The 12,995-nt window shown below is 41.6% G+C and overlaps 1 protein-coding gene across 1 annotated transcript in view; it reads right to left on the reverse strand.

Annotated features, from left to right (window-relative positions):
• Positions 1–12,757, reverse strand: part of LOC109932071 (eukaryotic translation initiation factor 2B, subunit 5 epsilon) — a gene marked incomplete at its 5' end in the record, with an annotated part of 20,415 nt that extends 7,658 nt beyond the window's left edge. The window contains 6 exons of the mRNA XM_048592780.1: positions 1,839–1,974; positions 2,552–2,697; positions 6,203–6,515; positions 9,225–9,302; positions 10,333–10,413; positions 12,580–12,757. Coding sequence (XP_048448737.1) covers positions 1,839–1,974; positions 2,552–2,697; positions 6,203–6,515; positions 9,225–9,302; positions 10,333–10,413; positions 12,580–12,757 — 932 coding nt within the window. The remainder of the gene's footprint in view (positions 1–1,838; positions 1,975–2,551; positions 2,698–6,202; positions 6,516–9,224; positions 9,303–10,332; positions 10,414–12,579) is intronic.
• Between the last annotated feature and the right edge of the window lie 238 nt (positions 12,758–12,995).

Consider the following 12,995-nt stretch of genomic DNA (forward strand, 5'->3'; position numbering starts at 1 on the left):
CCCTCCCTAACTCCCCACCTACACTCACCTTTACTGGCTCCACCCCCGCCTCTTTGACCTGCCTGTCTCCTCTCCACCTATCTTCTCCTTTATCCATCTTCTATCCGCCTCCCCCCTCTCCCTATTTATTTCAGAATCCCCTTCCCCTCCCCCATTTCTGAAGAAGGGTCTCGGCCCGAAACGTCAGCATTCCTGCTCCTCTGATGCTGCTTGGCCAGTTGTGTTCATCCAGCTCTCCACCTTGTTATCTCAAATTCCCCTTAACTACTAACTAGTCCCGAATAAAACAAAATTCTAATCGTACGCTGTTCCAGTAAATATAAGTCCCACTCATACAAACCAAATTAATAATAAAAAATTATTTAGAACTTAGTCTCTCGAAATACAGCCAGGATGAGTCTTCTGGAATGTTGTGTGTCTTCTCTACTGATCTTCAGTCAGGAACACCTTTCTCCGTCAAATTCTTGTGTCAGGAATATTAGCTAAGAGTGCCGCTGTACCTTTAGTCAGATGATGGTTTTCCGAGAGCTTAGAGAATTCTGAGAGAGCCAGTGATTTTTCTCTTTAGAGTTGTTGGTTCTTAACTCTAGCAGATGGCGGTTACTATCATACCGAGTTTCAAATACCCTCTTCTTTCATACCCTTGACGACCTATCAATTACTTACAATAGGATCAGTCCTAGGTTGTCAAAATCATCAAGTGTAAATTTAATTGGTTTTTAGTCTCTAAGTGCCTGGTTTAAATTAATTGGTTTATGTTCAAACTGGTTGCCTTGCTAGCAAAACAAGCCTACTGCCTGGGTTTCTAACTGTCAGCCTTTTGTACAATGTTTCAATTTCAGGAGCCCTCTGTGCACCTGCACATATTTGTAAATCTCCAAGCCTAGAAAAAAAACGCATCACCTTTAAAGAGACCACAAACTCTTCCCCACCGATCATTTTACAAACATCAATTTTTAAAAACACCAAATTTCAACATCCTACCTTCCAATCCACAAGTATTCTACCCAAATTTGCAACATGAGTTAGCGATCATCAGGACACATAACTGTGAAATACATCAAAGTCAAACCCAGTCCTGTCCTTTCATAATACCAACATCAGCCAGGGACATAAAGTGATCAAGAGAGGGAACCATGCTTGGCATTCTGCATCCATATCATTGAGACCAACACTCGAGTTTTCTGCCTCAGAAGGCGATGGTAGGTCTTTAAATCTACTTATCAGGGGTAGATGGAATGTGGAAACGAAACTTAAATAGATCAGATATGATCTTATTGCATGGTGGAGCAGACTTGAGGGGCTGAATGATCTACTTCTGCTCGTATTTTGTATGCTTGTAAACATCGCCCTACCTGAGATCACTCAGCTCAGTAACCACTCCCAGCCAACCTGTTAAATACGAACATTAAACAAGCCATTTCACTGCTTGGATTGGAACATTCACTGGGCATCTCAAAGTAATTCACAGTGAAAGAACTGTTAGTCACTCCAAAATAACAGTCAATTTGTGTAGCTCTAGGTACTGCAGCATTGAGATAAATGACAAGTCAATTGATTCTTTATAGTTCCAATTGAGTATTGGTTAAAAGCAACTAGGAAAGAACTCCCCTTCAAGCTCTCCAAAATAACAGTGTATGATATTTTGTATCCATGTGAACAGATATATAGGGGTTTTGACTTAATATTTCAGCCAAAAAAATGGCAACCTCTGACTGCACAGCACTTCATCTTCACTGCGGTTTTCACCCTGGATGGTGCTTGCGTAGGATGTGGACACAACTTTGACTTGGAGGGGAGAGTGAGGCTGACTGATACTTGAAGTGAATCTGACTCACCTTTCACCTTTGCTTTTGTAGGTGTGTGATTCATTCCTCCATCGTCACTGAACTCATCTTCATCTTCCTCCTGATCTGGTAAATGCATTGAGACCACAGTACCTTCTGGAAGCGTCAGATCAGGCCCCACAACTACCTGCAGGAAGTGTGACTGCATCGATTATGGCACATCCACTGCAGCTTCCTACACATGGCATACTGTTTTGAGTACCTGAATGCTCTTGGATTTTTATGTCACTTGGCAATTTAACAAAACTGTATTTCGCAATAAATGCAGTGCGTCACAGTCTAAACAATCTTCATAATTACAAATAAAGAGGATATTTTAAATAAGATTGAGAACTTACTTAAAGAGCAGACTTGGAGGGCTGAATGGTTCCCTTCTGTGCTGTCCTATTCTATCATCCTATGGGAAATTTGCTACCACAAATGGATCAGGTGATTAGCATAGGTTTCTTTAAGGGGAGCTAATGTTATCTTGTTTTTGTAACACTGCTGTGATATTTGCAAAGCTTCAGGCAAGAGCCTGGAAAGCCCCCAAAAATTCAGCTAATACACAACTAAGAATGCCTGCATATTGAATTCTGATGTATCCGCTGAAACATGGATTACATTTGAGAAGTAGGAATGTAGATTGAATGCACCTGGATGACACCTAACGTAGAGGTCTCTGGACTTAGGCAGTTCTCTGCATAAGAATAAGTCATACTTACGTTAAATGCCAAAACACAATGCTCATTTAGTCTGACTTTAGGTTTGACCTCCACGTCACTGCACACAACTGATCTGTAGATGTCCACTCCATCTCCAATATGAACATTATTCCAGATGTAGGCCTGGTCCAGTTTCACATTGTCTCCTGTGGAGGAAAGCACTTATTCATGCTTAAATGATATTTTAAAGTTTTTACCAGGTTATGAGTTCTCCCCTCCTCCGCACTCAACCAGTATAACTGCTGAGGAGCCTGGCAAGCAATCTGTATACAAAAGGCTGTTGCTCATTGGTCAGAATGAGGGGAAGGAAAGGGTGAGATGCTGACTGAGACTGAACTACGATTTATAAAGGAAGTGAAATTGCTGATCAATAGCAGGATGATAGCAGAGTTCCTGCTCCCCTATGCAGACCCACTGGTCATCCCAAAGCACTTTAAAGTCAATAGCTGAAATGCACCTATTATAACAGTGTAGGAAATTAAGTTGCCAATTTATACACAGCACTATACCACAAAACAGGCAGATTATTTACTTTTAATTAAAAAGAAGTGACATTGGTTGAGGGATAACTAGGCATAGGAACACTGCCACTGTGCTGCAAGAGCTCTCCTAGCTATGAGGATCACGTAGTTTTAAATCAACCTGTCCATGGGTGTTATGACACATCTCTGTAGCAGTTGAGACTCGAATGAGAGATTTGAAAGGGACCTACGGGGCAACTTTTTCACGCAGAGGGTGGTGCATGCTTGGAATGAGCTGCCAGAGTAAGTACAATTACAACATTTAAAAGGCACATGGATGGGTATATAAATAGGAAGGATTCAGAGACATATGGGCCAAATGCTAGCAAAGGGGACTAGATTAATTTAGGATATCTGGTCAGCATGGACAAGTTGGACTGAAGGGTCTCTTTCTGTGCTATATGACTCTATGAATCTAGGCCTCTTAGTTTAGATGTTGGGATACTACCATTGTGCCACACGACCCCTGTGAGCAGATACAGAGAGATGGAGTTCAGGTGATGCAAATTAAATGAATGGAGAGCAGCTCTGAGGAGTTGAATAGTCTCTTCCTGTTCTTAAGTATTTACTACACTGGTTAACACCCAAAACGAGATTTTATAGCATTTTTAAGTCATTGGTTAGAGATTTGAAAATTTTAACTATTATACATTTGATGAGTATGTTCATTTCTACTGTCAATTGACTACAATGATGAGTTTACTCAACTTGCCATCTACAGCCTCTCATAGGTGTTGGTACCTATTAATACTGCTAGTGGAACCTTGCATTCTGACCCACTTACAATTCCAATGCACATATTGACTAGTTGAACCAAATGGCCATTTATAACTTCTGTATTTTAAAGGTCATAGTTTATTCAGAAATAGCCTGTACTTTGACCTGTCTTCACACAAAGAAGATATGTCAGAATGTTTTACAAAGAATATATGTCCTCATGCGAAAGATGGCCATTCAGAGCACATGCATATGCAGATGACCCTCATGACAGTCAGCTGCAACAGGGCTGCTATTGTCAAAAATCACAGCCAACCCAGTTTCGCCCACTAATAGTCCCTCTTATCAGGTTTGCTTTCTCCCGGGCTTCCTATATTCCAACCCTTTGTCTGCCCAACTTCTGTTCTCTCTCTCTCTGGGCTCTACCTCCACCTACCGTTTGCTCCTTTTCTGAACCTTCCATCCTCCTTTCAGCATATATACCAACTTTCTCCTAGCCATAATCAGTTCTAAAGAAGGGTCACTGGACCCGAAATGTTGACTCTTCTTTCTCTCCACAGATGCTGCCAGACCTGCTGAGTTTCTCCAGCTATTCCTGGTTTTGTCTCTTTTGTCAGTACGTGTGTGCCCGTGATTATTATCAAATAGTATGCATGTTCTTTTGTCCATGTGGACAATCGTCATGAATTTGAATTACTGGTGCCTGGTGGAAGTACAAGAATAATTGACTGAATTCGTTGCCCTATCCTGTGAATGTATAAGCAGCGTCATCTTGGTTACAAGCAGCTTAGATTCTGTTGTTTTGCAGTAATGTAACACTGCAACTCTGTGCTTGTGAGAGGGCTGGCACAGTATTGTGGACAGTCAAGGACGTTGTTCTACAATAAGGAGGCAGACTAATGAACAGCAAGTCTGGCGGAAGAAAAAGAGAGGGGTAAAACAGCTGGGCAAGATGAAAGAGTTTTTAAAATGACTTTAGAAAGGAAGGAACCACTGACAAAATTGGATGGAGCATTCTTGAAAGGAGTAGCAAACTGGTTGAACAAGCATGAGGTGGAGCAGAGGAAGTTAAGGATGAAGTTATGAGTGAGTCTATGCCTGAGAGGCGAAGTGAGTGAGAAGTGAAAGATTTGTGTCTGAGGGACAGAGGGGTGAGGAGAAGCAGTGTTAGATAGGTGGCAAATGAGAGGTGATCTGAAAAAACACTGCTATGGGGGAAGGGAGACAGTGGGTCAAGAAGCTCAGTGTTCAAGGAACTGAGGGTATTCCCAGATATGTAAGACAGGGTGGGAACACTCATTTATGGCGGGAGATTTGAAAACAAAGCCAAAAATTTCAAAATGAACCTGTAGAGAAGCCTGTGGAGCTTGAAAGGACTAAGTGGGAGCACCACCACTTTTAAATTCCAGTCCAAGGTGTACCCCATACTGACTTAGAACTGCATCACTGTTCCATCAGTATCACTAAGTGGGGGTCAGAACAGGGGTGACAGGTGTGGGACTTTCTGCTTTTCCTCACCCCCTCACCCTCTGCCTCTCAGGCACAAATCTTTCACTCCTCACTCAAATCCTGTACTCCCTCCCAAACAGTACTTTGGGAATATTTACTTAGCATGGCCTATATCAGCTCAAGATGGCGATTCACCACTTCTTTCTACAGGTTGCCTCATTCTCCCCTTAGTATGTTTCTTGTTCCTTAGGATAAATTTCTGCTGTGCCTCCCAAATTACCCCCAGAAACTCCTGACATTGCTACTCCACCATCTTCCCTGCTAGGCTCCCCTTCTAATCAAATCTGGCCAACGCCTTCCACATGTCTTTGTAGTTACCTGTATTCAACTGTAATACAGTTACATCTGATTCAAGCTTCTCCCTCACAAACTGTAGGGTGAATTCTACCAAATTATGGTCACTGAACCCTAGGGGTTTCTTCACGTTAAGCTCCCTAATCAAGTGTGCCTCATTACACATCAGCAAATCCAGATTTGCCCGTTTCCTAGTGGGCCCTACCACAAAGCTGCTCCAAAAATCTAAGATAAGGATACATTTTTTCATTCAAAGAATCTTTAGAATGTTCTGGCTCAGAAAGTCATGGATGCTAAATTATTGAGATTATTCTAGACAGAAATTGATTGAATTTTAGGTACCAAGGGAATTAAGGGATTTGAGGATGCTGCATGGAGTTACAGCTGAGGTAGAAGATCATCCATGATTGCAATGAATGGTGGAAAAGACTCAAAGGGTCAAACTCCTGGATTCTTAAATTCTTACGTTTTTTTGGCCACAGATTAAGAAAAACACAAACTACACAGAAAATTGCTTACAAGTAGCCAGTCAGAAACTAACGTCACGGTAAGGCAAGACCTATTCTGGCTAGGTGCTGCTAACTGAAGCCAAAATTGTACAATGGCCTACCTATAACACAGTTGTAGCCAATGACACTGTTGGTTATGAAGCAGTTAGTCCCAATTATGGTGCCTCGGCCAATCACTACATTTTCTTCAACCACACTTCCCTGGCCCAGGCTGACATCTGACCCTCGATAGACATTGTGCCGCAGATGAACACTGAATCCTCTTTCATCTTCTGGGAAATTCGTCTCCGGTGTCAAAGGGTAGACCCAGCGACGGATAATATCTGAACACACAGCCTCATACATGAGCAGATTGGAGACCCGCACTCCATATTCGTCAGATGTCACATGCATGTGAATCTGATTACCTAAAATCTAAAACACAGAGTAATCAACACATTACAATATACAGTGAACTATAAGTCCCATAGAAAAAGTAGTTCCAGAATATTACTTCCACTTAACAAGGTGACAATATTTCAAACTAACACTGGAGCAGCAAACCCGATGTTCAGATTTAAATCTCATTACTGCGAGGCATGAACTGAGTTCAATTATCTCTAGTCATTTGAGAGATCAAACCAGAAAGCTGGGAGTAATCAGAAAGGGAAAATTAGATCGCTTCTTCTAAAACTCTCAAGTTATTGTGATTCAGAATACTCTGCTCAAAAGTTAGCCGGAAGTGATTCTATTAGGAACTTTCAAAAGAGAACTGCAGTCATGAGTTTGTTGACTGTGGATTGTTTGGACTCTAAACAAACTGTTTGCGAACTAAATACATTATTTGCTGTGACTCCTGCCATAAGCGAGGCTGGGAGAAGTGCACACTGACAGTCCATAAGAGTCAGTATTACCATAATTGTTTTAAAAAATGTATATTCATGTATATTAATCATATTAATAAATCAGTTCTATTTGACAGCATAATTTCAATATATGCAGATATTATGAAATTTGGAAATCTTCTAAACAATGACATTTCAGGAGTACATAGACTGGTAAAACAGGCAGACAACATGGAAGTTTAGTAAATATTTAGTACATAGTGCACCAATTGGTCTTTAATTGGTTGCTTACCTGATGAGCATCACTGGCTCAGCCAGCAAATAATTGATCATCCCAGTTTCCTGTAGAAGGGAGTGGCAAATCGCCATCTTGAGTTGTTGTAGGCCAAAATCAGAAGTCTCATGACAGCAGGTTATAGTACAACAGGTTTCCTTAAAATCACAAGCTTTCGGAGCATGGCTCCTTCGTCAGATGAAGTGGATAGAAGTGCACGGGCACAGAATACATCAGCGGAGAATAGTCTATATGTTCTGTGCCTGTGCGCTTCCCTCCACTTCATCTGACGAAGCAGCAGTGCTCTGAAACCTTGTGATTTTAAATGAATGTGTTAGTCTATAACCTGGTGTCATGAGACTTCTGATTTTGCCTCCCCAGTCCAACACCTGAATCATCACATCATGGTGTAGGCCATGCTGTGTAGATACTCCCAAAGTGCTGTTAAGGAGGGAGTACAGGATTTTAATTTAGTGATATTGATGGGTCAGTGATACAATTCTGGGTCAGTATGGTGTACAACTTGGTTGGGAACTTGCAAGTAGTGGTTCTCCCATGGATCTGCTAACTTTGCTTCTCTAGTAGAGATTATCTTTTGGAGGTGCTTTCAAAAAGACCTCATGGCTTGTTGCAGTTCATCTTAAGATGGTACAAGCTGCAGCCAGAGTGCCAGTGGTAAAGACAGTGAATCGTTAAAATGTTGGATGAGGTGCCTAACAAGCTGCTTGCTTTTCCTACATGGAGTCCAGCTGCCTGTGTTGCTGGATCTGCATTCATCTAGACAACTGGAAGGCATTCTTCACAACCCAAACTTGTGGCTTGTAGATGACGATGGACACACTTTGGGGAGATAGTAGGTGAGATAGTTGCCACAGAATTCCCAGCCTCTGATCTGTTCTTGTGGCCAGAGTATTTGCATGGCTAGTCCAGTTCAGTTTTAAGTCAATGGTAACCCCCAGGATGTTGATAGTGAGCAATTTAGGGATGGTAATGCTGTAGAGCATCAAGGGAAGATGGTTAGATTCTCTCATTTGAGATGGTCACTGCTTGTCACTTCTGTTGCATGCATGTTACTTGCCAAGCCTGAATGTTGCATGAAGGCACGGACTGCTCTAGTACCTGTGTCATTACAAACAGTACTGAACATTGTGCAATCATACGCAAACATAACCAATTCTGATGTTATGATGGAGGGAAAGTCATTGACAAAGCAGATGAAGGTGGTTGGGCCGAGGGCAATGTCCTGAGGAACTCCTGCAGAGATGTTCTAAGACTGAAATAGTTGGCCTCCAAGAACCACAAGCATCCTCTTTTGTGCCAGATATAACTCCAATGACTGGAAGATTGCCCCACTTCTCCCCAACCACCACACCATCCCCTCCACGATGCCCAATGGTTTCAGTTTTGTTAAGCTTTCTTGATGCCAAACTCTGCTAAATGCTGCTTTGATGTCAAGTCAGTCACTCTCATCTCAAATCTGAAATTCAGCTCTTTTGTCCATATTTGGGCCAAGACTGTAATGAGATTAAAAGCCAAATGACCCTTCTACAACTCAAACGGAGCACTGGCATTCAGGTTAGTCGTGAGTTCTCTTTGACTGTACTTTCAATGACACCTTCCATCACTTTGCTGATGATAGGGAGTAGATTAATGACCTGATTGTAATTGGCCTATTTTTTGTAGTCAGGACCTAGTTGAACAACTTTCCACATTGTTGGGTTGCCTCACCATTTTACAGTCCTGTCGTTCCTGTGCTGCTTGATTCCAACTTGGATAGTATAACAACTTACGACACAGTCACAATTTACAGCCAAGCACCAACCTACACCATGAGAAAGCTTTCGCAACAGTCATTCCACTGGGGGAGGGAAGAGAACCAAGATAACTACAGAATGCTCCCTCATGCTACAATATCTAAAACTTGCCATAGGAGAACAGAGAGACTGGAGGTGGGTTCACACAACTGTAAATCCGCTAGCTACTATTTAGTTTTAAATAAAGCCAAGTGAAAAATTGAAAACTCACCTCTTCATTAACAAGAATCCCACGTACAAAGTCATCCCTAGTTTGGTAGTCGAAGTTATCAGTGAACAGCTCTGCAACCTGGTAAGTAATTTCAATATTAGAGATGATGGAAATGCTGCCCATGGCTGAAATAAAAACTCAGTCTTTTGAAAATTCAAGGGAATTCCTTCAACATTTGGGAGAGAGAAAAATGGTCACATTAGCAATCTCCTTCAGGACTGAAGCAAGCTTTCAAACTGAAACACTGATCTTTCCTCTTCCTAATTTTGTGGACCTGACTGAAATGAAAAATGCTCTGAAATGCCAGATTTTCGACCATTCACCTTGGTTTCTAATTTGCAGGCACCTCTGCCACAGCAAGTGAATATTTCTGCTGGCCTGGCTTACAAGTACAAGACTGAAAACTATTTGGTTTCCCCATCCACTAAACACAGGTCTGCAAGGTTCAGTTCTTTCCTATTTTACAACAGTGACTGTCTACCGCTCAAAATTACCTCGCTGGTTGTATGGTGTTCCGGGTCATCCTGAGGTTGTGAAAGGCTCAATTTACCAGAACTAAGAAACTCTACCCATCAGGAAGGGCTTTTCTTCAGGCAGAAAAAAGTTGAAGGATGAACCGACGGAGAAAGGGATTGATAGGGTAGAAGCAGAGAAGATGTGTGTATGTGAGGAAATCCAAAACGAGGGTCCATGAACAAAGATAGTTACTAATAAATCAACTGTAGAATTTAGGAGAAACGTCTTGATACACAGAATGGTTATAATGTAGAATGCTTATCACAAGCTGTCATTTGGGTGATCAGTACAGATGCATTTAAGAACAACTGGATAGATACATGAAAGTAAAAGGAACAGAAAGATATTCAGATCAGGTGAGATGGAGTAAGGGTGGGAGGAAGCTTGTGTGGAGTGTTAAAACAGGCACAGGCCAACTCGGGCAAATGGTCCGTTTGTGTCCTGGAAATACTAAATAATAAATACAAATCTTTATTTCTACTTTAATTAGTTTTGCATAAACATTGCACAAGTTTCATTATTACCGCAGTGGAGATACTGATCAGCCTGAGCCGCCTCTGTGAAATAATCAGGACGCATTTTCTTCACTGACCTGTGGTGAACAGATGCTTATGTGACAGTCCAGAAGATCATGGCGGATTTCAATCTCATCAGTGCTGCTGTGGAACACGTGCTGGGGAAAATAAGATATGAACAGCATTGAAATAAAACCTCCTCTTACAATAGAAGCCAAATGACTTATACAGACTGTTCTTGAGAATGGCTGCCGCATTAGTGGATAAACTCTGTGAGCTGTTAGTGACAGAAACTAAAGGTGGATGAAAATTAAAGCTTGGTTTAAACTTTATCAGTGACTCTCATTCACACCACAGTGGGCCCTCCCTTCTACACCATGTGACAAAGATAATAACTTGACCGCATGCCAAAATGAAAAGCTGCAACAGTCAGAAGGAAAATTACAGTAATTTGTAAATAAGGCTTTAGGAAAGTGTGATGGTGGACATGCGTACAATTATTAGGGTAAACATAATGAATTTGCTCCCTCAGCAAAAAAAAAACTTTACTCACCAAACACGTACATCAGGATTCCGCCAATGAACCTGACAGCTAGTTTTTTCCATCGTAAGTTAACATCTTTAGAAACGTGCCAGCATGATTGATCTCCACAACAAAATTCCGCATATGACCACCCCACAACATGTAAATTTCATAATATTCCACCTATATATTCAATCCTTCCAAACACAGACATCTAAGGAATGAACTCAGAGCATTGGTGTACAGCAGTGAGGAAGGCTGCAGGTCTGTCACTATACTTATAAACAAACAGGACAGTACAGTCCTTCTAGCATGTTATGCAATTCAAAGAGAACATGGCTGGTCCAGCTTTAAATATTTAACTTTGTCTCATATCCCTTAATACCTCTTGTTTACAAGAAATTACCAATCTCAAATTTACAATTAACAATTGAACCTATGCAAATTACCACTAGTGATCAAGAGCTCCAACTATTAGCACCCTTTTCATATTGAAGTGTTCCCTAAATTCACACTGGAAAGGTCTTGCTGTAAGTTTTAAAGCCATGCTCCCTACTCCTGAATTCTCTAGTACTTGAAAAACTTGGTGCCAAATCACAGCCAAACTTCTAAATTCCAAGGAATTGCAAATGACTTAATGCTTGGTGTTCAGGTATCATTCTGGCAAAATTACACTGCAATCCCTCCAAAGCCAGTCCATTCTTCCAAAAATGTGATGCTCAGAACTGAATACAGCACTCCAGATGTGTTTCAGCCAGGGCTCTGCATATCTCTAGTGTAGCTTCTACCCTGTATATAAAGATCAGCTGAGGTATAACTAATTGTAGCCGCAGTTAGTAGACTGTAAAACCCTGTGAAATGGATCTATCATAGATTGAAAAAAAAAATGCAAAGACCACAAAAATCCTTCTGGTCAATTCCAAAGTCAAGGAAATATGGTCTCAATGCTTATAACATCCATGTTATTTATACACTTTCAGGCCCGTACCCAGTCCTTCACAGTAATGTAGCAACTAAGTGAGTTAATAGGTGCCTGTGCCCTGTGCCTCAGAGCGATAGGACTATGCCTGAGTATTTTAGAAACATGCCTGCGCATCTGTTTGACTTTAATGTAGACTTCAATTACAAAAGTCCTATACTAAATACATTAAGCAAGCTCAGCACTTGTGCAGTTCAGTTAAGCGTTTAGCAATTTAAAAAGTCGATTGATTTCAGGCAATGTCAGGTCCTCAGGCTACATTGATCAGCTGCCAGAAGACTGCACTATTCCACAGCCTGCATTGTTGTTAGCAGTTTGAATATCTGATTGAGTCAACACAGTGTGGAGCTGGAAGAACACAGCAGGCCAGGCAGCACCAGATGAACAGGAAAGTCAACATTTTGGGTTGTGTCCCTTCATCAGAATGGATGAAGGGTCCCAATCCGAAACGTAAACTTTCCTGCTCCTCTGATGCTGCCTGGCCTGCTGTGTTCTTCCAGCTGTACACTGTGCTCACTCTCACTCGAGCATCTGCAGTTCTTGCTATGTCTGAATATCTGATTGAAATTGCCTGAAGATGCCATCAGTTGTTCATATTTTCCTTACTGGGAGGAAGGAATCAAAGCAAGTTGCATGCGTCCTACGTTGTCAGTTTTCCATGCAGTGGGAGGGTGGAGACAACTGGCAGCTTCAGAGGCTACTTTATCTACCGTGTGTCTTTGGCAAATTACATTGGGCACAGCTGTTAGGACGAGGTCTAAGAGGAAGTATTTCAGCAAGAGGGGACTAATTGCTGGGTTTTTCCAGGGCAATGACACATACCATGGGAAATCGGAATTTCTTCAGACTATGGGCTTTCTGATAGTGCAGCACACGGTTTGTTTTGCTGTCCATGACTGCAATGATGTCATCCTCTTGACACCTTGTTCTGTGACCCGGCGATGACTCTTTGAAAATCATTGTCATAACGGATACATTCTTCTCCAGCTTTCGCCGTGCCCTGTATAAAACCAGACACAAGGGGGTCACAATACAAGCAGTAGAGTGATAAAGAGCTGCAAGAATGGTCTGCATTTTTAGTGAATTCTACTTCTGTGAGGTTAAGTTATCAGACTGAGCAGGAGTGTTATAAATCTGGGTCTGCTTTTCTAGTTGTCTCAGACAGATAGATGCTTATCTGTGGTTTACATTCAGGACATTCCCAATAACTAATGTGTGTGGAAATGGGAGGGTTGAGG

This window comes from Rhincodon typus, unplaced genomic scaffold, assembly GCF_021869965.1.
Source record: "Rhincodon typus isolate 14 unplaced genomic scaffold, sRhiTyp1.1 hic_rhity00001797, whole genome shotgun sequence".
Taxonomy (NCBI): domain Eukaryota; kingdom Metazoa; phylum Chordata; class Chondrichthyes; order Orectolobiformes; family Rhincodontidae; genus Rhincodon; species Rhincodon typus.